The sequence below is a fragment of the Poecilia reticulata genome, linkage group LG5 (assembly GCF_000633615.1).
Source record: "Poecilia reticulata strain Guanapo linkage group LG5, Guppy_female_1.0+MT, whole genome shotgun sequence".
Classification (NCBI taxonomy): Eukaryota; Metazoa; Chordata; class Actinopteri; order Cyprinodontiformes; family Poeciliidae; genus Poecilia; species Poecilia reticulata.
The window spans coordinates 16,165,712-16,192,330 of record NC_024335.1 but is presented as its reverse complement, the minus strand read 5'-3'; the positions used below and the strand labels follow the sequence as shown (position 1 = coordinate 16,192,330).

The window sequence follows — 26,619 nt, the reverse complement described above, 5'->3', positions numbered from 1 at the left end:
AAAGCATTGATTTGTCTAAAATGTCGCCATTATTAGTTCTAAAATGCATTATTATTGGCCGGATATTTCATCATTATTTGCTGATAGTCAACTTTTGTGCTTCTTTCAAGCGGTATGCCATGCCTTGGCGCTGGTTTCCAAGGCGACATGCCACTCACAACATGGCGCCTCGCTGACTTATCGTTTCCACGGAGCAACGAAGCCAAACCTGCGCCTACGGCTGTACGTCTATGGCGGTGGCGACCCGTCCGTCTTATTTTGAAAGGTTCCCCCGGTACTCCGGCTTTTTCACTCACGCTGGATTAACATTGCTGCGAGAGCGAGCAGGCGGAGAGGAACGGCATCTAAAAAACCGACTTGGAAAAACTACTTATCGGTAAGCGGGGAATTTGGCGACTAAATATTCACGTACTCTGTGTTGTTTTTCACGTTTTCCCAACGGTGTTTGGTGCAGTGGGCGCGCGTTCGCCTTTTTTCCCGTCTCTCAAAAAGATGAGTCGGCTTCGTTCGAGTGTAAGCGCCCTTATTGCTCACCAAGCTTGCTCCTATATTGCTCCCCAGCCGTGACGTTCAGTAACTTGACTCGGACACAGTCGGTCCCACCATGTGTCCAAAGAGTCCCGCACGGCCCTGACACGCTTCGGGTCGGGGTTTCTAATTCACCGGGTTCGCATTTTAATCCGGTACGTGTCATGTTTTGCTCAGTGTGAAAGTTGGACCGTCAGCGCAGTGTTAGTCTCTCTCTGCAAAAGCCATTCTTGGCCCCATCTCTCTCTCTCTCTCTCCCTCTCGCTCTCTCTCTCTCTCTGTGTGTTTCTAAATGCAGCGGTTAGTCCGAACAAGCGTTGCAATCTCCAGGCTAAAAGCACTTAAAAGATTCTGTGGAAATTTCCACTTATTTGGCCTTGAAGAACTCCGTATATTTCTAACGTCGAAGCCTTACATAATGAAGGTTGCACGACCTCATCCGATCCGTTTCTCTGAGGCGATCGCCAAAATAAAACTAAACGCGGGTTTGAGAAGCTGGGGAACGCGAGGATGCGTTGCACGAACTAAACTGTTGACGTTTTCCACGTTGACTCAAAGCAACCGATTATTCATGTGGCCTCTTAACTTCCCTATTGTGCAACTTGAGTGATCCGCTGGCAGCGCGCTGCTCGGACTGACGTGCCGCAGCAGCTTCTCTGCAAGTGCACGAGATCTGTTATTGAACAGATGGCAAAAAATGTTATTTTATTTTTATTTATTTATCTCCATCGTGTTTTGTTTTGTTTTTTTTGGTCTTGAAGTTGCAGCAGGATGAATATATATGGTGGGTGTAAGCAGGCCAGCTCGTGACTTTTAGAGACTACACTACATGTTGTCCATGTTAATGCAGTTGGGGAAGTTGAAGTTATTAAAATTTCTGTATGAAGTGTGAGCTCCATATGCCGGTCGCCTCCTGGCTGTTCATATCCCAAAAACTACATAATTTGTCAGCCATAATTTATCAGTTTTTTTTATTTTATTTTATTTTAAAGTTTAGAGTAGTTAGATTTTGGAAAAAGAAATATTGTAGAAAAAGTAAGCCAAACGCATTCCAATTAGTAAAAACACCAATCGATTTAGCCAGATATCAATATCGGACATGATCGGTGAAAAAATATCCGATTTTTTTTCCTTTGTCATATCGAATAAACGGATCAAAGCTCGCACTATTTTAGCCTATAGGAGCACATCAACCAACGTTGTTTACATGGCTACCCTGCTTTGTTTAGCTTCATAAAAAGTCATATAATTGTTAGAAAAGAAGTGCTTTGATGCATAAGTAGACATAATCTTGTAGTTCCTTCATTTTATGTTGGGTTTCCAAATTACTACCTGACATCAAAGAACCCGCTGCATATTCCTTTCTCTTTTATCTTTTCTAGTGGGTTAGTGGGGGGAAAACATGGACTCTGCATGTCACAGCTGGAAGAAAAGTGAAACCCAGATTGGTCAAAAAAAAAAAAAAAGAAGAAGAAGAAGCCTGATCAGGGTTTCTCAAATTAAAACTTGAAGCTCATCTTCCCAGAAATGCTATTCAGTATCACATTATTTACGTTCATTGGAATATAAAACATTTCCTTGCTGTGAACTAGTAGCTACAGGTATCTATTATATTCTCACGATATGATAATCTTCAGTATAAAAGTACAATATCATCACCATGACAAATAGACTTTTTTTCTATTGTAGCATAATGTTCTTCTATTAAAAAAGAGAAACAACAATCATTCATTGTTCTGCTAAAAATAATATAACATTACTAGTCCAAAATAATGCAACAGTATTTGCTGTTTTGACTCTTTTATGTGGAGTTGGCACATACATAAATGTAGCGCACGTATATTCTGTTTTTGTTTTTTCAGACAATGACATTTATCTTTCTTTTAAGCAAAGTTTTTTTATAGGCCAGCTGACTGGCAGTGCTCAGCAACAGGTGCTATGGTCTGTATAACCAGAAGAAAAAAAACACACAACTCTGGTATTTCCAGGAATGGTTTGATGAAAACATTGAAATGGTGAGATTTTTAAGACATTAATACTTACAGCGAACACAGCAAATACACCAAGTATCAGTTTACTTTTATTTAGTTTGATCTGTTGTCACAATAACTGCATGTCCACAGCGGAATGAAATGATATCAAAGACAAAAAAAAAAGATTTATAAGTGAACACATCCGCTGGATTTTAGAAATGATAGTTGTAATAATGTATTGTTTGTAATATGTTGCGCAACATCAACAACTGCAGTGATAACAGTAATATTAGGATGATTTAAGATAACGTTTTTGTTTGGGTTTTTTTGAAAAAGAAATATTTCTCGAAGGTGATAATTTTCCTTTTATTCTGAGGATGTTTTTTTTTTTTTTTTTTATCTTGGAGCCCCATCCTTTCTGAAATCATAGCAGCGTGCGGCTTGTTTCTATGCAACAAACACAAAAGCAGATGAGGGCTGTGACTCTCTGCTGAAGGGATTTTTCTAATCTGGTTCATTCACTTCTGCTCCTTTGTGTCCAATACTTTGCTTTTTAGTTCCAGTCAAACTTTCTTTTCTTTTCTTCTCTCTTTTTTTGTCGTGTCACAGGAAGGTCTCTGAGTGATTAAAGAAATTGGCGCTGCAGGATCATTTTGCGGCGGTAATTACAAGCCTTCGCGGACGAGACCTTTTCTCTGTTTTTTTTTTTCCTTTTCCTTTTGGAACATCTTTCCCTCTGGAACCCAGATTCACTGTTAGTAGCTTACATTTTTCCATTTAACATTTTGATTTCTGGCGAACGTGATGCTTTCTAAATTATTTTGGGGGGAAAAAACGTAGAAACTTCAGGTGAAGCAGACTTGCGTTCTTCGTATCCTCACTGTTGATGAAACCTGCTTTTATCCTTTTTTGGCTGAATCATACCTTCGTCCTGTAGCGGACTGATGCCAAAACATCTCAGGCGGTGCAGGGACTCGCCTTCATTTTGTCAACACCTTACCGTCTTCCCTCCCGCTCAGTCCGAGGCTGCGTTACATTTCAGTCAACCGCAGTGCAGAGAGCAGTTCGTTTAAAAAAAGAAAAAAGAGAGAAGTGATTTATCTGGGTGAGTATTTTAAGTTATTATAAAGAGCTCTGGAACTAAAGTATCAGCGGCGATTTTGAGGCTGTCGGTTACAGAGCAGCCTCAAAATCCCTCCATCTGAATGATCTTCCCTCCCCATTTTTAGCATCTTGTCTAATCTCCACAGAACAGGTTGGGTCTCAGTCAGCGTCACGTTCTGTCCGATAGCAGAAGCAAATATGTCGATGAGCTCACTTTTAAAAGTTAATATTTGTGAAAGTACGTTTCACGAAGGAGTAGGAGACGAGCAGACCTGAAGCTAAATACCTATAACTCTTTAGCGGTTTTTTTTCCCCTGCATATCGTGATAAGAAACACATTTGAAGTTTACGGCAGTCTTTTTAAACTTCGCATGCAGTCAGAGTCTCGTATAAACGATGAGTAAAACGTACAGTTTCCCTAAAAAGATGCTTTCGCCGCACCAAATCCAAAAAGGACCCGATTTTATTCCTGTTTTTTTATCTTAAAGTTACCAGTTATTGAGCCCCCTCCCACACCTGTTGCTGCGCACTGCTGTTTAGAAGTAAGCTATAGTTTCCCTGCCATTTTTAAGGGAAAACAAGGAAGCTGTAAACTAAAGGCTGCCACTTTTAGCTCATGTTAAGATGAAGATGCTATTCGCAACATGCTAAGTACTTACAACTGCTGGCTCCATTTGAGACTAATTAACCAGCTAATATCCATTATGTAAACTTTATGGTTATTTTAAAAAAACAACCAGAAAATCTACCTTTTTTTTGGCTCAAGTTTGTGAATTTAAAACAACTAATAAATCAGTTATAATTAACTTTTACATTCAATAATCAACATATCATCTTGGCAAAGGTTGGAACAATTGGTAGTTTTCTTTAAATAAATGCAATCAGATCATCTTACTGATACAGTTGATTTTGTTTTTAGCAATAAATTCTGTGACCGTTTCCATACTGTGAGAATCTCACACAGACCCAGGCTGAATAAATACTTTTCAGCTTCACCAATTCTAGGAGAAAATCCCTTTGTTTTTGTTTCTCCCTGCCTGATCGCCACTTGCGTTGGAAAGCAAGCGCCGGTGAGCTACAGATGCCACCAAGCGGAGTTCGGGGAGACGTCCGTCTGTGTTTTAGCACGTTCATATTATCGGATTGCTCTTCCCCACCCGGGGACGTCGGAGGCTCAAAAAGGCGTTTTTATTTATTTATTTTAGAACTGTTAAGTGCTGATGAGGATATGATTCAGTAAGTTAAAGGGGATGTGCAGCGTGGACCTCCCGTTGCCTCTGAGTGCCTCCTCGTGCCTGGTGTGGGTGTGTGAGTGTGTGTGTACACATTTGGAAGCTCTCGTCTTTCGGGTTCAGTCAGAGTGTCGGTTGGTGCGAGATCGAGGCGGACCTTTGCTCGCTGTGGTCCACGCAGACCACTCTCTGCTGCGTGCAAAACGGGGAAGTTGCTTTTCTTCCTGTCTGCCTGTACCAGCCGAACCTCTGCAGAAAGCCACGGCTCGTGCTGCTTAACGACGCTGCAAAGAAACAAAACCTTACGGACTGTTTTTGGTTTAGTCTCTTGTGTGAATATCTTAGCTTTATCTTAGTTCACGTGTGCTAACTTACAAGTAACTTTGTAGGAGCTTGATTTAAGTCAGTGGTTCCTTAATGCAGTTTAAAAAAGTGCTTTATCCATTTATTCATTGTTATTTCACTTATAACATGTGAAAAATGTCTTGTTATAAACGAGTGGTACTTTTTCCATCAATAATAAGGGATTATTGACTGAGAACTAGCTCCTATGTGTTGCTGAAAAGTTATTTGTAAGTCAGTTTTATTTTAATTTAAGTGTACTAAGATATTTTTCTCTAGAAACTAGACGAAAGATACTTGGTAAGAGTTTGTATTTTTGCAGTTTGTTTTTAAGTCAATAATTGATGGAAAAGTGCAAGTTGTAACTTAAATTATTTGCAAATGAAACAAGAAATATCTTTTTCCAATAATATGACATATTATAACTAGTACTTTTTCATCAATATTAAGGAATTATTGACTTAAAGTAAGCTCCTAATTCTTCCTGAAATGTCTCTTTTAAGTTTGTTTTGTGTTATTTCAATTATACTAAGATGTAGAAAACTGTAAGATATAGAAATTAGACCAAAAATACTTAATAACTTTTTTGCTTTAGCAGAGGGGCCTGTTTGTATAGGAAAGTTAAAATGACCCAGGGTAGAGTCAGAAATGTGTTTTTTTAAATTTTTTTTTATTTTGACTTTTTTTTTTTAAACATAAAGCAAGTAATTATACTTTTTTCTCAACTGCTCTTTTTTTCCCTCTTCTTCTAAGCCCCCCTAAACTCCCCTCCCCTCCCAGTACAATGAGGACCTCTGGTTTGTGTGTCTTTTGTCAGAATTGGGAGGTGGTGGGGGGGAAAGAGACAGAGAAAGTCTGGTGCGGGGTCGCGGGTGAAAGGCGGCGCTGGTCCCAGCGGAGCACCGGGGTCGCCGTGGCAGTCCGGCGGTCGGGGAGGGGGTCGGCCCTCGGCGGCGGCCCCTGTTTTAATAGAGATGTCAGATGTGACAAAGACGAGGCTGACAGCGCGGCTGAATGGAGCCGAGGCCGAAACCAGCGCTCACCCTGTCCCTCCTTTCGCATTCACGCCACCACCGCCGCCGCCTCTTGTTGCTTTAACTTATTTCATCTGCTTTTCACAGCCAGGCCGGGGGTCAGCTCCGTGTGTCAAAACTATCCACATTCACGTCGAGCCGCCGTTTGAATCGTCTAAAAAGACGCTCCCAATTAAGATTAAAAAAAAAAAAAAAAAGAAAAGAAATAAGATTCGCCAGTGGAAGCGATTCCTTTGCGAGATTAAATTTTTCAGCCATCTGGGGTGCTACTTAGGTGCTAAGTGCAGGGCCAGAAGAGAAGCTTTTGGAATATTAATGTTCTGACTTAAGATTTTGCAGCAATGTTCAGCAAAAGTCAGCACTCCTTCGTTTTGTACTTTCTGAAACAAGCTGCAAATTAAGGCAGCAGAAATTCTCTTTGTTTTGAGCCTGAAATTCCACCAGCCGCAAACGTTGCTCTGGCTGACTGTCGGTACGAATCCATTTTGGAGAAGTCAGGCACCGTGAAGTACTTATATTTATTTTATATAGTATTTATACCACTTTTTCTCACATTTTGTCATGTTAAAACCACAAACTATAGCGTATTTTGTTCTATTTTGCTGGCTTATAAAGTGGAAGTAAACCTGAAAAGTGTGGCGTGCATGTACTTTCAATACGATAACATTCAGTTCCACAAACAGGCTTCAGAAGTCACATTATTATTATATATTCTTATAGAATGAGAGTCTGCTTGTGTTTAAGTGAATCTGTTTAGAAGCAGTTGTTCTGTGAAGGCCTCGGAGGTTTATTGGAAAACATTCGGTATCTATATCCGATATTATTTTAATCCAATCCAGAAGTTTGTTTCTGATATGAAATGAGACCTGCATCTTTTAGCAGCTTAAGCTCTTCCTCTGCCTACATCCCCCAGAATGCTGTGCAGTTTTGGATCAGAGTTCAGTGAATATTGAATCTATCAGATGTTTTATCTATTGACATCAATCACATTTCTATCGCGATATTTATTTTTATTGATTTATTATTGCATGCATCATTGCAGTTTTTTTTTTTTTTTTTTGCTCTAGTGGCCTTTATTTGAAAGTGCTGAGACAGGAAAGTGGGTAAAGAGAGAGAGCGAATCACCAGGCCGGGAATCGAACCTGCGACAGCCCGTTGAGGACTAAGGCCTTGTCCTGTGGCTTGTGCTTAACCCCTGTGCCTTATGGTCTGGCATGTCTATTGTTATGAAGCAGAAATGGCACCTCGCGTATCTTATTGTCGAAAATAATGTCAGTCATCATTTGGTTCAGCAAAAGCAGAGGGACAGTGCACAAAAGAGAACACCGTACTGGCTGAAAATCTACCATTCTCCTTTCTTGCTAGGTCTTTGGAGCGGTTTTGTCTGATTCGCTTGCTCTCGCTGGAGAACAATCCTTCTCATCTGCTCCCTCTCAGCGCTCCGAGCCTCAGCCTCCAGGGGGCCACCACTATGAGCCAGGAGACGCCCGACTCTGGTAGAAACTTCTACGAGCGGCTGTTTAAAGCGAGTTGCCGGAAAGGAGCGCATGAATATAAATGTGTGTGTGTGGGTGTGTTCGTGTTTGTGTGTGTGTTCGTTTCAGATGGTGACTGTGCTCAGGATGTGGCTGACTTCAGCTGGGACGACTACCTGGAGGACACGGAAGCCGTGGCAGTGCCCCATCACGCCTTCAAACATGTAGGTGGAAAGTTTTTTTTTTTTTTTTTTAGCTTAGTTAAACTATGTTGCAATATGAAAATATCATTCAAATGAAAAGTTGGAGTCAGCCTCCCAGATATGAGCACAAAATTCACGAGATGTTTTCTTGAAGCTGCGCTGAAACGATTAATCGGATTAATCGCAATGAATCTGTGAATGAAATCGGAGTAATTGGAGTCTACAGACTCAGATAAAAAGGCTATTTGCTGAAGAAACAACACATTTAGAGTTTTAATTAAGCATGAAATGAAAACCCTTTTTTTCTGTAAAAAAAATTGACCCAAAACTCTTTATAGTTTTAGCTTCACCCGGTTCAAATTCACCAAACGAACGCTACTTTATTGCAGTTTATGTAAGAAAATCTGTATTTTCTTATTTTAAAAAAATATTTTCATTGCTTATTTGCCTTTTTTTGCTTGTATTTCTAATATTGTATAAAAACAGGCTTAAGTGGTTAAATAAAAAATCTGCAGAATGTGCCCATTTTTTAAAATGTGATTAATCGATTAATCGTCAGAATAATCAGTTACTAAAATGCTCATTATTTGCAGGCCTACATTGGAGTTCTTCTCACATCACTTTATTGACTTTATTTGCATGAACTCCGGTAGATTGCAGCTGATTTCAAACGATCCTAACCTGGTGTTCCTCGTCATGCCTCAGGTGGACCAGGGACTCCAGACGGGTCTGACCCCGGGCATGAAGCTGGAGGTGTGTGTCCGCTCAGAGGCCGACGCCCCCTACTGGGTGGCTGCCATCATCACCACGTGCGGCCAGCTGCTGCTGCTGCGCTACGAGGGCTACCAGGACGACCGCCGCGCTGACTTCTGGTGCGACATCATGACGGCGGACCTCCACCCGCTGGGCTGGAGCCGGCAGCACGGCAAGACCATGAGACCCCCCGAGGGTGAGCTGTTGCTTCTGACTCAGTCGGACTGGAAAAGTTCTAAAAACTGTTTGGGTGCATCAGACACCGATATCTGTGGTTAGAGATGAGATTAATGTCATCATAATACTATGATGTCTTTAGCTATATCTGTTTCTTCTGATCAGGGTGCATGAAAAAAAAATCCTTCTTTAATATTATTGTTTTCAGAGCATAAAGTTGCCTTAAGAAATATTCCTCTCCTTTGTGACGTATTGGAGCCACAAGCTCAATGTACTTTGTTTGGAATTTATAAGTGAGACCTACAGATCGTAGAGCATAATTAATAAGAAAAAGGACAATAAGTGATACATTTTTTATTGCAAATAAAAATCTGATCTGCTGATCATATTTTTGGATTAACCGATTAATAACCACCAAAAGGTGCTCAATATGATATTTCTTTTACAGAATTTTAACTACACCACTTATTATATTAACATTCAAAGAAGGTTATTTTATTCTTAAATGCAAAATGCTATTTTTTTTTTACATTTTAGTCTTAATTGCTGCTCTGACTGTGTTGCTCTTTCAGCAAGTGGCCTTTTTTAGAGTGTATACTTCAGTTAACGATTAATCGATTGCTAAGTTAGTTGCCGATTATTACAGTAATGGGTTCTTCACGATGAATCTGATTGATCGTTCCAGCCGTAACACCTGGGCGATAACTTACCCGCTTTTTGAGTGCAGATTTTATTTAGGGAAATCAGAGTAAAAGGAGCAGAATTTCTATCTTTGCTGTACTTTTAGTTCTGTCCCTTTAAAACCATGTAGCATTTTCCTCCCACTTCACAATTACATGCTACTTCATGTTGTATTAAATCCCAAAAAGATGCTGGACATTATGAGACATTTTGTCTCATTTTCTTTGTAATTACACAAAATGTGGCAAAGTCCAAAGGGTGTGAAGCACTGTGTTCATTTTTATTTCAAGAAGCTGTAAAACATGGTTTATCTTCAACTTTTTTTTTTTTAGCATTTTTATTTGAAAGAAGAAAAATAAAAAAGGCCAAGACCTAAATCAGTAAATATTGTAATAAGTTATTTGCTTTGATTGTCTTAGCTAAGAATTAGATGAGTGAAAAATGAAAGCTGGAAAAGAGTGTGTGTGTTGTTAAAGACCTCCTGGTCCTGTGGTGGCTGACCTGAACTCTGTGGTCTGTGAACCTTTTGCTGTAGGTGTGCGTGAGAAACATCCAGAATGGGAGGCCGTGTTGGAGAAGGCGTTGGCTGAGGAGTGCAGCGCGCCTGCCAGTCTGCTGGAAATGGTAAGGCAGTGGTTCACAACATCTGCTCAGCTTTAAACTCCTAAAGGAGCCCAGCTTTAATATCTCTAACGTTTGTTGCCTTTAAACAACATACTAGCAGCCAGTAAGGTTTAAATTAGCATATGAAGGTTCCCACAATAAAGTCAGACGAAAGCTGTTACTCTGACGTCAGTATTTATAACTGACTGACTTAGACAGAGAAAAAAAAAGAAAAACTGACAGTTTATAGCCTGAGGTGATCAGAGCAACTGATTCAAAGTAAAACTGTGATGTTTTACTTTCTGTTTTACTTTCAGTATGAAAACTCATAGTTGATGTAACTTTCACGCCGAGTGTGCCTGTCTCTGCAAAAACACAAAATCTTACCAAGTGTTTTTGGTAGAGATCCCAGTGCAAATATCTTAGTTTTTGTCCTATTTCGAGTGTACTAACTTACAAGTAACTTTTCAGTGAGAAATGGGAGCTTTTGTCAAGTCAATAACTCCTTAAAATTGACGGAAAACTACTAGTTACAAGTGAAATAATTTTTCAGTGCAACAAGACATTTTTCTCATATTATAAGTTAAAAAGTCTTGCTCCACCGGCAGACTGTTTAACTTAGATCTTGTACTTTTTCATTAATATTAAGGAGTTATTGACTTAAAGCTCCTATATCTTGCTGAAAAGTTACCTGTAAGTCAGTGTTGTCTTATTTCCCGTGCACCAAGACATTTGCACTAGAAACTGGGCCAAAAATACTCTGTAATATTTTGTGTTTTTTGCAGTGTGTGAAAAGCTCCAGCCTGAGCTAAATGAGGTTTTGCGTCTACAGTAAAGTCCGGCATGCAGTTGGTAAAACGCAGGCCAAACTGAGCGTTTGTTTACACCACTAAGGCCGAGACGCTGAAAGCACTTTCGCAGTATGAGCAACCTGTGAAATTCTTCACCGCTGTTAGTCAGCTTCCAGCGGCCAAGCTTCGGTCCTGCCACTGAGTCACACGAACCGCGTTCTCCCTTTCCGTGCCGAGGCGCGCGTCCGCATTCACGCTCTCTCTCGCTCCTTAGCCCCAGCGTGGCAGAGACCCGGTGGAGCTCCTGACCGCCGGATGCTACGTGGAGCTCCAGGACGGCGTGGACCCGCGGTCGGCCTGGGCCGCCGAGGTGGAGGAAAACGTCGGCGGGAGGCTGAAGCTGCGCCTGCTGGGCACCGAGGGCCTCCCGGACACACCTGCGACCCTCTGGCTCTTCTACCTCCACCCACGCCTGCACCCACCCGGCTGGGCTAAAGAGCAGGGCTGCACCCTGAGGCCTCCTTCAGGTCAGCGGCTCTCGAGTTCTGTAGTTACGAGGGAAAAAGGCATGAATCTAATGGATGTTTATGAAAATATAAACAACATAATGTAACAGAAATCGTTTGATCACTAACTGCATTCAGCGTGTTTGTTCTTCAGCACTGACAAGAAAATAAAGGGACAGTGACCCAGTAGAGCTTGAAATTAGTTTTCCATTCATGATTAGAGCAATTTTCAGGACTGCAGCCTGTAAATACGATCTTGTTTGTATGCAAAATATAAAAAAGCCCTAATGGCTGTGCACTGTACGTGATGACACAGCTGGTTTCTCTTCTACTGCCACTACAGCTAAAGGCTTATTGATTCTTAATGCCAGGCCCCTTTTTTTTTTTTTTTTTTTGCTAATGTAGTTTTTTTTTTTAATACATTTGGACACTGCTTACAGAAGCAAGAAGCAGAAAGTAGGGAGAAGTGAAACTCATCGAAAGAATGTCAGTGTTAAATGGGGAACTCTAAAAGCAGACTCGTATATATAAATAACAAAATGAGGTTTTAGCTAAACTTTGTGTAGCCAAACAAAGTTTGCAGTTTACAAAACAAAAAGGAGAGTGTTCTAGGTATTAAGAAATAGAGGTGGGATGATGCATACAGAATATTGCTGGGATCTGTTTGTGGTTCACTCCAGAAATATCACACATTAGTAACAGGCAATCTGTAATTTACTGACTTTAAAACATGTCATTATCCAGGTATAAAGCTAAAAGAATAGCTTTATACCTATAAAGCTATATAGTATAAAGCTTTATAGTAATGCCAACTAATGCAAGTTGGCATTAGTTATGTCATTGTGACAAACTGAAGCATTGTGAATTTTTCTTATTTTGGTAAAAAAAGAAATAAGAATAACTGTTTGCTAGTAAATGACTGGAAAATGTGATCTAAAATGAGTTTCCTTTATATTAAACTACAGTGTAAAGAATTTTTAACACCTTTTGTTGATGCTCAGCTCAGATTGTGACCATGTGATCATCCATGTGATCATCTTGCCCTTCTATTTTCTTCTTAGTTTTCTGGCTTGCAGAAAGAAGTCCATTCATGGCCAGGCACATGACTCGGCTGACTTAACAAAGTTTAGCTTTTTCTACCCAACGTCGGTTTCCCAACCAAAATCAATCATTACTACAATCACAGCAAACAAAAACAGTATTGACTGCTGTGGCCTCCAGGTTGTGTCAGATTAGCTGCTTGGCTATTACTGTGGGGGGGAAAATCAGTATAAAAGGGAGCTTAGGCACTAAATGTTATGATCTAGAATGCAAAGTGCTATGTTTATGAAGGCAAAGAACAAACTTTTTTTCTAAGTTGTGTCTGCACAAAACTATTTAAGAATGTAACAATCAAAACAGAGAGAAAACATGCTAACATTAGTCTAGCATTTAAAGAAACTGCTGTGGATTAAAACTTTGTTGACGGGAGTGCTGTGGTTCTCCATACAAACTGATACTTCAACGTCAGAAATGTCATTAGTGAGTGAGTTTGAACTAGTTCTATGTTTTCAATTGCAACAAAGTATCACACTGGGTCCTGGCAGTGGCATATTACCATTCTCAAACAGCTTGCATTGGTAAACAAATAAAATAAAATAAAAATCATGACTTCCCTGGTGTACACCCCTTGTCCATTACAACAATACATGTTGGTGTAAAACATCCCTATGCTTCACCTAGAGCGTTTGTGTCACCTTTCTAAAAATAGTAGAAGTTGTTCTCCTTTCATCTCTCTAGATGAGCCAACAAACAGTACGCACATGTTGTTGCTACCATAAACAACATACGCTGCTCACTCACAGTGACATCAGTTTTAGCCGCTGTAAATGGTAGCTACACAGATAACTGCTGAAATCCTGACCACAGATTAGGGCTGCAAAGAGCCAGCAAGCATTTTTAGAAACTTTATGTGGGGAAATTTAGCTGGCAAATTCTGGAAATGTTCAGGAATTTATTCAATTAATTAGAAATGGTTGGGAATTGAAGCGAGTTGTGTCATATCCAAACACTTTTGCTTTGTCATAAGCGAACATCCATGTGACATTTTTACGGTAAAGAATATCAGCAATAACATCACGATGTCTTTACCAAGTCTTGTCAAAACTTACTTCACTTTATTTAGTACATTTAATCTGGTGCAAGATAATGTCAACAACATGTCCAGTTTTTTTTATTTAGTTCCAGTTAGTTCTCTTACATTTCCTATTAGTTCTCGTAAAAAAAATAAAAAAGTTTCTAGCTGAAAATTCCCAGGATTTCTTCTCCACCAGTCTTATGGAAAACATACCTCACCTGGTCAATTTTGCCTGAACCAAAGCATTCGAGTCGCATTCATAATCTGATAAATATTCATAATTCACTGCATTATCAGTGGAAAAGCAGCACTCTCTCACAGAAACAATGCTGCATTTTCATGTCTGTATTCTTGTCCTGAGCCAAAACCAAACAGATCTGCATTTCACTTTGTCATTTTTACATTTTGCAGCAAACTATAAAAAGAAACATGACACTTTTACTGTCCTCTAACTGGTATTTTTAAACTGTTTTTTTTTTCTTCCCCAAAACAGCATTGGAAGTTTAATTACTACAATAAAACAATACACTTTTTTTATATATATAATTAAGCAACAATAGCTGTTCTTTATACTCCAGCAGCTGATTGTTGTGGATTTATTTACTCCAGAGCTGCTGGCGCTGCGAACCGAGGAGGAGTGGGAGGAGGTGAGGCAGCGGATTAGCGACCTTCCCGAGGACGACGCTTTGACGGCAGAGCTCGCTAAGGTAACGCCAGCGCCGCTTTTTGTGCTTTTTACCGAAATGTGTCTGTTTATCCGGCGGTGATAATTTGATCACGTTTTTGAGTGCGTGCTTCTGAAACGGACTCACACAGAGTGTGTGTTCTGGGTGTCTCGCTCAGGATCAGCCCGCTGTCGCAGATCATTGTTTTAAAGACGGGATGAAACTAGAAGCAGTTGACCCGGCGGCACCGATTTCCATCAGGCCTGCGACTGTCACCAAGGTAACGGCGGCTCTCGTTTCCCCTGTGCAGCAAGGTCCTCGCTGATGTTTGTGTTTATTATTGCCTTTATTATTACCTACATGTATTTATATTCATAACTCCAGTCGTCCACTTAATGCTCGTTAGTTGGCACCAGAGGCAAGTAGTAACTAGTTACATTTACTCTGTTACATTTACTTGAGTAACCTTTTGGAAAAATCTACTTTTAGGAGTATTTTTAACTACACTGCACTTTTTACTTTTACCTGAGTAACTTTATTGTGAAGTGTCGCTACTCTCACCTGAGTAAAATTTCTGGGCACTCTACCCACTGAGAGTAACCTCACCGAATGAAGAACAAGCTCGTTTTAACCAAACGTTAACACAGACACACACCGGCAGTGTGTAAACATTGAAGTTTCATACGTTTACACATTTTTCATCTCCTTCTTTGTTTACCAGGTGTTTGATGAGAAATACTTCCTGGTGACGATGGACGACCTCTGTGGAATAGAGGAGTCGGAGGCCGCGGGACGATCCTTTCTCTGTCACAGAGACAGTCCGGGGATATTCCCAGCGCAGTGGAGTCTGAAGAACGGGCTGCCCCTCAGCCCCCCACCAGGTCTGCTCTCTTCACCGTCTCACTCTAGATTCTCCCTCCCTTCCTCTCTCAGCTCAACTCACCCGCCTCCTTGTCTTTTTGTCTCTCCTTCACCGCAAACAGGTTTCCAGGGCTCTGACTTTGACTGGGCCGACTACCTGAAGCAGTGCGAGGCCGAGGCCGCTCCTCAGCATTGCTTCCCCATTGTGAGTTGTTTTCCGTCTGGCGACCCGTCGTGTAAAAACTGTTCTTCTCACTGACCTGGAAATGGCGATTGAGTGTAGTGATGACCTATGATTTTTTTATATGAAGGGTTTATTTCTGTCCTGTTAAGGCTGTGCTAAATGTGGCCTAAAAAATGAAGTGGGCATGTGCTAATTAAGTCCTTTAGACCAGTGTTTTTCAACCTTTTTTGAGCCAAGGTACATTGTTTTAATTGAAAACATCATGAGGCACACCACCAACCAAAAATGTAAACAAAGATACTCCGTAGCCGCCTATATTACATATATAATCATTCTTATCAAAGTGTCTTGAACAGGAATCAAATAAACACAAAAATTTATTTTTATCATATTTTACATTTATTATTGCAAATTGCACTTAACATGTCCACTTCAAAAATACACCTGAACAGTGCCACAACACTGTTGTGTGATTCATGACTGTAGTAACAGTCATGCATCACTAATTCTCTTATTTTAATGTAAAATGCTCTGTACCTACTGCCATCTAGTGGTAAGAAAATTACATGATTACGCTGCTAGCCACGACTACAGCAAAGACACTCAAAGATGGCATTATTGGCAGATAATTAATTCGTTTTCAAAAAAATCTTTTAAGACCAATTACCGTATTTTCCGGACTATGAGCGCACCATACTATAAACCGTACCTTCAAACTTTTTGAAATCTCCCCTGGAAACTTACATATATCAGCCACACCGGGCTACAGGCCGCTGGTATCTCTGCCGCTCTCGGTTTCCCATAAGGACCCAGCAGAGGGCTGCGTCCTAATAACTGCTGGATATATTAAGGACGCAGTTCTCCGTCTCCAAATCTGGTTTTGTTCACGCCGAGTTTACGTGCAGCGGCTCTATTTCTCTCCTGTACTGCCAGATCGATACTCCTCAACTTAGAAGCTGCATCAAATGAGTTTGAAAACATTTCTCCGTCGTGCCTGCTGCTAGCATGTGTTTGTTCTAAATGAAAATTAGCGCATTCTTCTTTGATTTCCAATTTTGACTTCCAATGATTCACTTCCTGCTAAAGAGCCCCCTGGTGGTTGAAGAAAARTCCACAGAAAAGCCGCATGTTCAAAGTGTAGGAAAAAAGTAGCAGCTTAAAGTCCGGAAAATATGGTAGGTGAAATTGGATAATTTCCACGGCACACCTGACGATCACTCACGGTACACTAGTGTGCCGCGGCACAGTGGTTGAAAAACACTGCTTTAGACCCAGCTGGAGCTGAGTGCTGTTCATCATTATGACCAAATGAGGCGGAAAGATTATTGTATTTGAATTTAAGTAAATATATGAACTGGATACAGATAAAAAAAAAAACAACAACAGCATGCCTTTTTGAGGTTTGCAGCTGCAGTTTCACTAGTCGGGGTGTCAATACCTTTCCATATGAATGGGTTTGAGTCTATTGCTGCCTGTTGATTATTACAGATTAAACACCATTCCACATGCTGTTGGAGTTTGGTCTATCTACTGCAGACGTGGAAAGAAACCTGGTACAGATGATTAAAAAGCCATGAAATTAACTGGGCTTTTCCCTAAGTAGAATCTTTTTTACAGTAGAAACTAACAAAAATCAAATCTTAGCTTTATTCAGACATTTACTTTCACTCCTTCTGTTAATCAGCGTTAAAAACAAGAAAAGCTTTTCGTAAAAAGAGAAATATGGAGATGCAACATTGAGATTCAAATGAAAACAAGCTGTTTACATATTACAAAAAATTTTCCTAATGTTTGACAAAGAGAACGGATGAGAGTTGTAAACGGTTTATTAGATTGATAGCTCAAGACTTTATGGCTTCTTTAATCAAAAACAACAAGAAGGTCTAGACTTGTTCTATTGGAAACGTTTAGCGATTAATCACATTTTTTGAAAATGACATTTTTAGATTTTTTTTTCATCAACGCGCTCCTAGGGTTTCCGTAGTGAAGAGAGTCAGCATGCCCATGGCGGCCATCTTGTTTTACAGCGTCTATTTATTTGAATTCAGGTCAACTCTGACAATATATAGGAATCAGGGAAATATTTTTTATTTTTAATGAAAGTGAAGTCAATGTTAGAAGAAGACAGTGGTAATAATATGAGAATAAAGTCGTAATATTACCAAGATTAGGACATTGGTGTCCTAATCTAATTTTAGGAGAACTCCTACACAAAAAACAGCAAAGTATTAATTTGTCTAATCTTCTTTGTCGACAAAGTAACTTTTTTTCTTCCAATTTTAAGACGCTCTTCTGGTGAAATTGTATATTTATTCTGCTAATCTCATCAATATATTCTCCCAATTAAACACAAATTATCATAGACTGGCCCTAATACTCTGTCACACAATTCACAAAAGGGATTATTGAAATAAAAAAAACAACAACCACTTTTTAGAAAAGAAGACAAGGGAGAAGGAAATCATTTAAAGTCAGATCTGGAGATTTTATTTTGAAGCCATAATATCGCTCAGCCGTATTGGAAATTTTGAATACATTATGTTGTAAAATGGTTCTTTTCAGAAAATACATTAGTTCAGGGAACCGTTTGAGTGTTTATTCGGCCCAAATGTTTCAGACCATTTTCCTGTTAACCGACCAACGACGATAAATTATTAGTTTGGCAACATGAACTGTATTTGTATTTAAAATGTTTTTCAATAATTTCACAAGGCTCCAGGAGCTTTTGGAAGAGAAACCTTCCTGCAGCGTGACAGGTCAGCCGCCATATTTAACGGTGTGAACAGCAGCTTTTCTGTTTTATTTCACTTCGACAAAGTTTGTTGCCAAACTCTACGTTTGTGATGTGCTACATAACAACTGCTTGTTATGTAAATGGCATCTAATTGTTGTTATGGAGACTTGGTGAGAAGAAATTTTCCTCTTTCGCACATTATATTGAAACAGGCAGCCTCTGTTGCATTCAGCTTTGTTTATTAAGACGTCTAATAAAGCCAAAACGATTGGGTGTACCAATCATTTTGTCACCAGTGACGTTGCTGCAGTAAATATGAATTGATTTAAAGCTTTGGTTTTTTTCACATCTTTATCTGGGCTGCTTACAAATCTGACCACTGCTGTAAAAAAAATTTTTTTGCTGTCCAGCCCAAACTTTTGTCTTCCCTCACAAACGTTCAGAAAGGACGAAACGGAGATAACGAGATTGTATCCATGCAACCGGCAGCGTAAAGAAACGGCGGCGATAAAAATCAGATTTTCGTCGGCGCCGCTTTGCTTTTGCAGCGTCAGCTGTTAAACTAAAATTGTTCTGTTACTCTGGTCTTCACAGGAGCAGGGCGAACACGGCTTCAAAGAGGCCATGAAACTAGAGGCCGTCAACCCACTGTCACCCGAGAACATTCACGTGGCGACTGTCACCAGGGTCAAAGGGCAATACCTCTGGCTCAGCCTGGAAGGTGAGACGGGGGGAGGAAAACTGTTCAGTTTGTTTAAGGAAGATAAATAAAGTCTTTGGGGTTTGTTTTTTTCTCTGCAGTAAACAATACTGTATGTTAGACTAGAAAACTAAACAATGAATTAAATTTGAATTTTAATGTTTTTAATTACTTAATTCTCCTGAAATAACTCAGCATAAAAGAAAAAAAAGCAATTTTTTTACTTCGATGTAACATAATTTTTTTGACTAAAAGCCAACCGGTTAAAGTTAATAAACACTATAAAAGTTAAAACTGAATATCTGATTAATTAAATATTGAAAATCCTTGTTAGTTCCACAAATGTGGAACTAAAAAAAATAAAATAAAATGAACATTTTATTTCATTTTATTTTTACTGAAAATGGTCCATGGATTTCTGCATTACGGTTGGGTAGCAGCCAGATGCAACCAGATTAAACAGATTTCTCTTCCTACGCTGAGTAAACTCAAACGGTTTATTGTTTCTGACATATTTCAAGCAAAAAATGCCCCGAAGAAGAATTCATACAGTTGCAAACCGACAAAAACCCATTTCACATGTCATATTTACATTTTTATTAAAAATAGCATCTCAAGAATATTTTGTACCAATGACAATTTTTTATACATTTTTTATAAAATGATTTTATAATCAATGGCAAAATCTTTTATTGATGTTCAAACTCTTGTTTTAGTTCCCAACAAGCTATATTTGATGACACAACCTAAACTTTAAAAAGCATCCCGACGTAACAACGTTTTCGGTGTAATAAATCACTTCCGACTGATCCTGGTGAAGGACGACTTTTTAGGATTTTAAGACCTGACTTGTCACAGGAAGTGACGCGCTCACATCGCTGCTTGTGGTTTGTAGGTCTGAAGCAGCCAATGCCGGAGCTGATAGTTCACGTGGATTCGCTCGACATTTTCCCCGTCAGCTGGTGTGAGACCAACGGCTACCCGCTGGTCTACCCCATCAAGCCCTCAGGTAAACGACGTCGGCCGACACAGCTGATCCTCCTGATCGCTATGTAACTGACGTTAAAACACCGACTTACTGCCCACTGTGGCTCATCCTGACTGCTGTTTGTTTTTACTGGATTTTCTTTTTAGTAGAGAAAGAAAGAAAAATTGCCGTGGTGCAGCCAGAGAAGCAGTGAGTATCAGTTAAGTGTAGATGTATCATTGATTGGCCTGTCAACTTCTTGCTGAGTTTCTGCTTCTTTACAGCAGGACTCCCCCTAAGTCTTCATCTCCCGACGCCGTCAAGCAGCAGATCGCCAATCAGTCTGAGGCGGGGGGTGAGTACGTCTTAGGATTTCCAACTATGTTGCGGTTTAGTGACTGGTCGGCTGTGGCCTGTGGCTGTTTTGTCACTAACCTGCGATCTCGGCGAACAGGACAGGGCAACGGTAAATACTGCTGTCCGAAGATCTATTTCAACCATCGCTGCTTCTCCGGGCCGTACCTCAACAAAGGCCGGATCTCAGAGCTGCCTCAGTTTATCGGTCCGGGGAACTGCGTCCTCGTTCTTAAAGAGGTGAGTAAAGTAACACACAATACTAACACACAAAGTAGAAGACAAAGTGCCTCACAAAAGCCGCAAAAGCGTCCGTAGCCTCTCTCACAATTTGATACCTGATACCTACAAAGTTCAGCATATTTTTATTAGTGTTTTATGTGGCATTTTTTAAAATCCCACTCTACGACTCTGCTTTGTGTTGGCGTCCATCAACATTGACCGATGTGGTCAGTTCAGCCAAGTGTTTGGCCCGTACTTCATGTTACAGTGGTATCTTCATATCACATGGCACTAAGCCTATTATTTAGAATTTCTAATTAAATTAAAGTTGCTACCAAGAGTTCACCCCACTTCAAAACAACCTGCTTTTCCAAAATTAGATTTTATCTTTGTTCAGGGGGAAAACAAAAAAATGCTGTTGCCGCTCACCACTTGACACACAGCTTTTGACAAAGGAAGTGCTCTGAAATGAACTTCTCGGCTGCTTAAGTTGCTGTTTTTGTAGCGCTTTTTGAGAGGAAAAAGGGAAACACAACCGCCTTCTGGACATGCGAGAGCCGAGCACCCGTCCGACGCCTGCTAAAATGTTTCCTGATACAGCTAATGATGTCTGTGTGGGAGGCGGATTAGTAGATGTTAAGCATGCTTTGCAGAAATGCTTAACACTGCAAATGCTACAAAGCAGAAGGCCAGTTCTGTCCTTTTTATTTGGGATGCTTCAGCTAGCATTCATCTTGTACAACTGTTTTGGTTAAAGTCAAGGAATATTCCTGTTATAAAATGTCGAGCGCCTGTCGCTGGCACACAAACAAGACTTCTTGATAACAATCGTGACTCGACACATTGGTCTTTAGAGATACTGCGAATCTGAAGTGTTGCAACCATTTCCTTTTGTATCTAGGTGCTGACCCTGCTGATAAACTCCGCGTACAAGCCGAGCCGTGTGCTGAGGGAGCTGCAGCTGGATCAGGAGAGCCGCTGGCAAGGCCACGGAGAGACACTCAAAGCCAAGTGAGAAGAAACGCTCTTTAATCTCGGCTCGACGTACTCGGCTCCTCGGAAAACTTCCTAAAATTGCACGAGGGTTCGCAGCTGGCCTGTTTGAAGGCGCGCTGTGAATTAAGCACAAGTGTTTTCAGCACAATAGAGCTGCTGCTCAGGCTCCTCCTGTGAAGCTGTTATGGCGCCGATCGCTCCTAGGGGACTTAAGCGTGACCTCGCCGGTTTAGGTAGCTTACTTTGATCAGGTTCAATCGAAGCAGGAGTCTGAAAAAGGGTCTGACACACTTTGTTTGTTGTTTAGTATGAAGTCTCGTCTCCCTTAGCGATGCAATCTTTGTATTTGTGGAAGAAACACCACTGGTTTGTCTCTTTACGAGTATCTTTCTTTACGAATAAGGTACAAAGGGAAGAGCTACCGGGCCACCGTGGAAATCGTCCGCACAGCCGATCGTGTGGCAGACTTCTGCAGGAAGACCTGCGTCAAGTTGGAGTGTTGCCCCAACCTGTTTGGACCTCGCATGGTACTGGAGCACTGTTCAGAGAACTGCTCTGTCCTCACCAAGACCAAATACAGTAGGTGTTTATGACCATAAAGGGTTTATCCCATAATGTTTACATTTTAACACTTTTACAGAGCTTTAGAGATGCTCATTTGAAAAGTTGGACAAAAATTAGGCAGAAATGTCTGAATTAGTTTCGTTCACATTTAGTGCAGCAGGTAGTTGAATAATTCAGCAAAATCTTTCATATGTGGATACAGGGACCTAACTCGGCACAGATGTTTCCACAAGCTGCCTTTTTTAAATTTTTTTTTTTATTAGCCACTAAAAAATTCAAGATGGCCGCCACCAAGGCTGTCAAAGAAAATTTGCCAATATTTATCACAAATGAGTCTTTCGGTCCTGCGACAGACTGGTGACCTGTCCTGGGTGAACCCCGCCTCTCACCCAGAACGTTAGCTGGAGATAGGCACCAGCAACCCTCCTGACCCCATTAAGGGACAAGGGTGTACAGAAGATGGATGGATGGATGGATGGATGGATGGATGGATGGATGGATGGAGTCTTTCGGTGTCAAATCAGACTCAACTGGACCCGTAGAAATCATATTTACTGATTCTATTTTTTATTTTTAATCCATAGAAATCAGATTTGTTCTCTTGAACTTGTGTTTTCTTTTTCAGGTGGACATTTTTTAAAATGGCTGATATTAGATTCTTTGGAGAATATATAATATATATATTAGCAGTTGTTAGCGCACATCTAACCAAAAAGCTAGCCTCTCTAACCACCAGTTTGCTAAACAAGGATCTTAGCTGAGCTAATGCTAAATGGCTAAACATATTTTAAAAATTTATGAAAGCTAAACATGAAGATGACCTCGTCTGTTGCACATCTTCATCTCCTTCAAGTTGTCCATTTATGTGAGACTTCTTCTGAGTCATGAAAACATTTAGCATTTTATGACAACAGTTGGTTTGAAAGGATAAAAAAAAAATGCGGCCATCTTGAAAAATGACAAGCATGCACATTTTACCCTTGTATTCACAATTGAAAGATTTTTTTCAGTAACATGCTGCACTGCTTGTACAGAACAGCTTTGTTTTCAGTCACATGTCTCAAAATAAACTGCAGCTGCCTCACAGATTTGGTGAGAACAAGCTGATGCAATAAATTTGCATATTTTTCAGATTTCCCAAATGTTTGTTGGTTCCCTTGGGGAATAATAGAAGTCACAAAATGATGTTTGTTTGCGTCCCTCCCAGTAATATATTAATTTCACGCTCAATGTAGAATGCAACGTTTCAGAGCTGCCATGTTGTCTTCTCACCAGCATATTACTGCGGGAAAAAGAAGAGCAAACGTGTCGGCCGCCCACCTGGGGGTCACACCAACCTGGAGGGTGGAGTGAAGAGGAGGGGCCGCAGGAGGAAGAGGAGGAAGCAGCTCTTCGTCCACAAGAAGAGGCGCTCCTCGGCGTCGGTGGACAACACGCCTGCCGGCTCCCCACAGGTAAAGGAAACAAGCATTTTCCATCATTCTGATCGCACGCTTGTCCCGACACACTTGTGCTCATCTTGACCCACAGGGTAGTGGAGAAGAGGAAGACTTGGATGAAGATGACTCCCTGAGCGAAGACACCGGCTCTGAGCTGCAGGACGACCTCCAAGATGACTCTGAGCAATCTGTCGAGAAATCTCAGCCCGCCACGCCGTCACCCTCCCCGCCGCCGACACCCAGACCCTCACGGAGACGGCGGAAACCCCGCTCTCCTTCCTTCTCCGATGACGAAAACCACCCTCCTTCACCCAAGGTGATGAGAATAAAAATACAAAAAATGTGTCTACTTTCAGTATTCAGTTATCTGAAAAATTTAAAACCCGGGTGCCAATCTCACCAAGTTACAAACAACACATTTCTGTGTCTTTGCTGGGATTTCAGGAGATAGAACTAAACGACACAGAGAATAATTCTGAAGTGGGAACACAATAATAAATACATTTCATGCTTCTTTTGTTTTTGTTTTTGTTTTTTGTTTTTTTTTATAAATTAAAATCTGAAAAGTGTGGAGTTTATGGACCCGTCTGTGCTGAATTGGAGCATTCCCACAGCATGATGCAGCCACCACCCTATTTCACAACAAGGACGGTGTATTGAGGATGATGTGGAGTCGTTTGTACATTCTTTTTTCAGAAAATTTACATTATTTCAGTATCCCACATACTTTCAAGTTAGCAAAACAAAACAACCTTTAGTTACCACTTGAAAGGCACATTCTCAAAAGTTTTCCATACAACTAGTGTGACTAAAGCGTTATTTCATGTCGAAAGTGTGTATGTCCGGTGCCATTTTTTTCCAGCCGTGTGAGATCTCGGCCTGACTCGCCGTGTCTGTGTTTCTCCAGACATCAAAGGTCGAGCCTCCTCAGAAGCTGTGTCTGGACACGAGCCCGCTGGAGTGGAGCGTCTCTGATGTGGTGCGCTTCATCCGGACCACTGACTGCGCACCTCTCGCGAGGATTTTCTTGGATCAGGTATAAAAAATACAGAAAAATAGCGGGGATACACGGCTCCCCACAGGTTTCGACTAGTTTCACATTGGTTTTAGCTTCAGAGGGGCGATATCAGAAACGACGCAGAAGTTTTATCTCGCGTGGAAAATGTGTGTTTGCAGGAGATCGACGGTCAGGCCCTTCTGCTGCTGAACCTCCCGACGGTGCAGGAGTGCATGGACCTGAAACTGGGACCGGCCATAAAGCTGTGCCACCACATCGAGAGGGTCAAGCTGGCGTTTTATCAGCAGTTCGCCACGTAGTCCATGGGGAAAGTTAATGGGACATCACTGCTTCCTGATCTACGAATTAATCCTGTAAAAATGTGGAAGAAGTTTTATTTAAAATGGATTTTTTTTTTTTTTTTTTTCATTTTGTCAAGTTTTTTTTTTTTTTTTACACTGGACTTTTTTTTGGCATTTTTGCATAAATCTCATTCTTTCAGATAAGCTTGGATCTTACGAAGTGAGAAAGCGATATTTTCCCGACATAAAGAGCGAAGAGGAAAACAAAACATTTCAAGCATTCAAGAAGAGAATGAGAGACACATTAAAGACACAAAGAGCCTCTAAGTCGGAGGAGCGTAAAATCCATCAAATCCGGTGACATTAGAGTTAGACAATTAATTGTCAAGGACCTGCTGTCAAGCTCCAAGCAGCCATTTTGCATTTTTTCATATTGACCTTCTGCCTTCTGAGTGTTTTGGTTCCAACCTGTATTTTTTTTTTCATAGTGAAATTGCTTCTGCTTACAGAGACTTCTTTGATAAAAATTTTTTTTCAATATTCTTTGTGCATACAGCAGGCTTAAGTGTTAGCCATAAAAAAACAAACAAAAAGAGAAAGTTCTTTCTTAAAACATCTTTAAATGGAGAGATTACAGGTGGTGCTGTAAAGGAAACTAAAATGCATTGAAATCCCTGTGGTGTAAGTAAAAGATGCAACACTTTCAAAGTGCGGCCTTAGCTTTTTCAGAAATGAGGCCCGATGCTGTTCCAATTAACAGCCAAACACGGCATTCAAGAAGAAAAATAATGAGTTATTTTTTTATAATGAAATTGTTCAAATGTTGGTGGTTTTGTTCCTGCAAAAACCAAATTTGTTCTTCCCACGCAGTCGGAAGACCGGTTCGCGCCGAGGGTTCTGCAATGCAAGCACAAGCGAAACAAGGCACTGAATGGCGATGTAGCCCCAGTGCATGTTTGTACATAGTGTACATAATCAAATCTTTTAGTAAAACAGGGTGATTTGGACAAAAGAATTCTGCGTAAGCAACATGTAGATGTCCAAAAGCATACAGAATATTTGCACAGAACAGGCCTCCAACCTTCACGAGAGGGGAGTATGATTTTGTTTCGGAAGCAGATGCAGTTTGTCATATCGGAGTAATTTTTAGCAAACAATTGGCAGCTCTACAATACGACGATCACCAGAAAATGCTTCTGTAATTCGCCGTTTCAAGTAGTTTGAATTTCTATACGCTTCATTTTATGCCCTCCATTCTTTAATTTGCTTGTAGGTTCCTCTGTTCTCAGAAAAGCAGAACAAACGTGCGTGATGTGTAAACAGAAATGAAATACTGCAATAAAGATCGATGAGCCCGGGTAGTCTGTGGTCATTTCACTTCTTTGCCGTTTGGGCTTTTGTGGTTTTGGCAAGACTTTTTTTTTGAAGCAGTTAAGTAATAAAACATTATTTAAAATAATAAATGCCAAAACTCAGCTGTGAAGAGACAGGAAAAATTGGCAGATTTTTCTCACATTCTGACGCTCCCCACACCTCCACTCAGCTGTGAGGTGCTTCTCCAACATGTCAGAATCAGCTTTATTGATCAAATCTGTGTGCGCTAGCAATAGAATTAGACAAAGTATAAATATATAGAATTTAGAGCAATAAATAAACAATATGCACATGTATTTGTAGCCATTATTTTGGAAATGTATGACATCACTATGGTAGCAAAAAAACGTTTTTAAAAACATACAACGATTAAAAAAAAGTAATCAAAACCTATCAAAATTGGCGTTTATTTTCTTATTCTTCCATGTTTATGTGACGGGAGAGGAAAATATCTGGTACAACAAGAGAAGCAACAGCGCCTCCTACAGTCAATTTTATTTACAAAAACAAATTAACTACATTTCAGCATATCTCATTTTGACCGTTTACTAAAACCTCTCCCCACAAAATACTGCTAATACAATATGATTATTTGATTTCTATAAAATAAAAATAATCACTTCTGTTCTCATTTTTGATGCGCACAACAGTAAAGATGCAACAGTAAAGATGCTTCAAATAATCAAAACACACATGATATACATACATCATATTATAAATGCTTTTAACGTGTATAGATTTT

The 26,619-nt window shown here is 40.3% G+C and overlaps 1 protein-coding gene across 4 annotated transcripts; it reads left to right on the top strand.

Moving 5' to 3' along the window:
- The first annotated feature begins 190 nt into the window (after nt 1-190).
- On the top strand, nt 191-25,864 carry sfmbt1 (Scm like with four mbt domains 1). Of its 4 annotated transcripts, none has more exons than XM_008409590.2 (21): nt 191-376; nt 7,579-7,709; nt 7,818-7,912; nt 8,597-8,840; nt 10,038-10,126; nt 11,171-11,423; nt 14,128-14,225; nt 14,362-14,463; nt 14,905-15,064; nt 15,167-15,249; nt 18,557-18,683; nt 19,558-19,671; nt 19,800-19,839; nt 19,917-19,984; nt 20,084-20,223; nt 21,107-21,216; nt 21,605-21,780; nt 23,041-23,219; nt 23,296-23,520; nt 24,112-24,240; nt 24,381-25,864. In XM_008409590.2, the coding sequence occupies exons 1-21, from the start codon at nt 231-233 to the stop codon at nt 24,519-24,521; spliced, it is 2,850 nt and encodes a 949-aa protein (XP_008407812.1). In that variant the 5' UTR covers nt 191-230; the 3' UTR covers nt 24,522-25,864. The 4 variants fall into 4 exon arrangements, with proteins under 4 accessions (XP_008407812.1, XP_008407809.1, XP_008407810.1 ...); XM_008409587.2 differs by having other exon boundaries at nt 19,914-19,984; XM_008409588.2 differs by having other exon boundaries at nt 19,797-19,839.
- Nucleotides 25,865-26,619: the final 755 nt, after the last annotated feature.

What these genes read in the sequence shown, in the direction of transcription:
- sfmbt1 (XM_008409586.2), top strand. Translation starts at nt 231, where the DNA reads ATGGCGGTGGCGACCCGTCCGTCTTATTTTGAAAGGTTCCCCCGGTAC. An exon ending in CTGCCAGTCTGCTGGAAATG is followed by an intron (nt 10,127 to 11,170) that starts GTAAGGCAGTGG and finishes CTCGCTCCTTAG; the next exon opens with CCCCAGCGTGGCAGAGACCC. An exon ending in CACCCTGAGGCCTCCTTCAG is followed by an intron (nt 11,424 to 14,127) that starts GTCAGCGGCTCT and finishes TATTTACTCCAG; the next exon opens with AGCTGCTGGCGCTGCGAACC.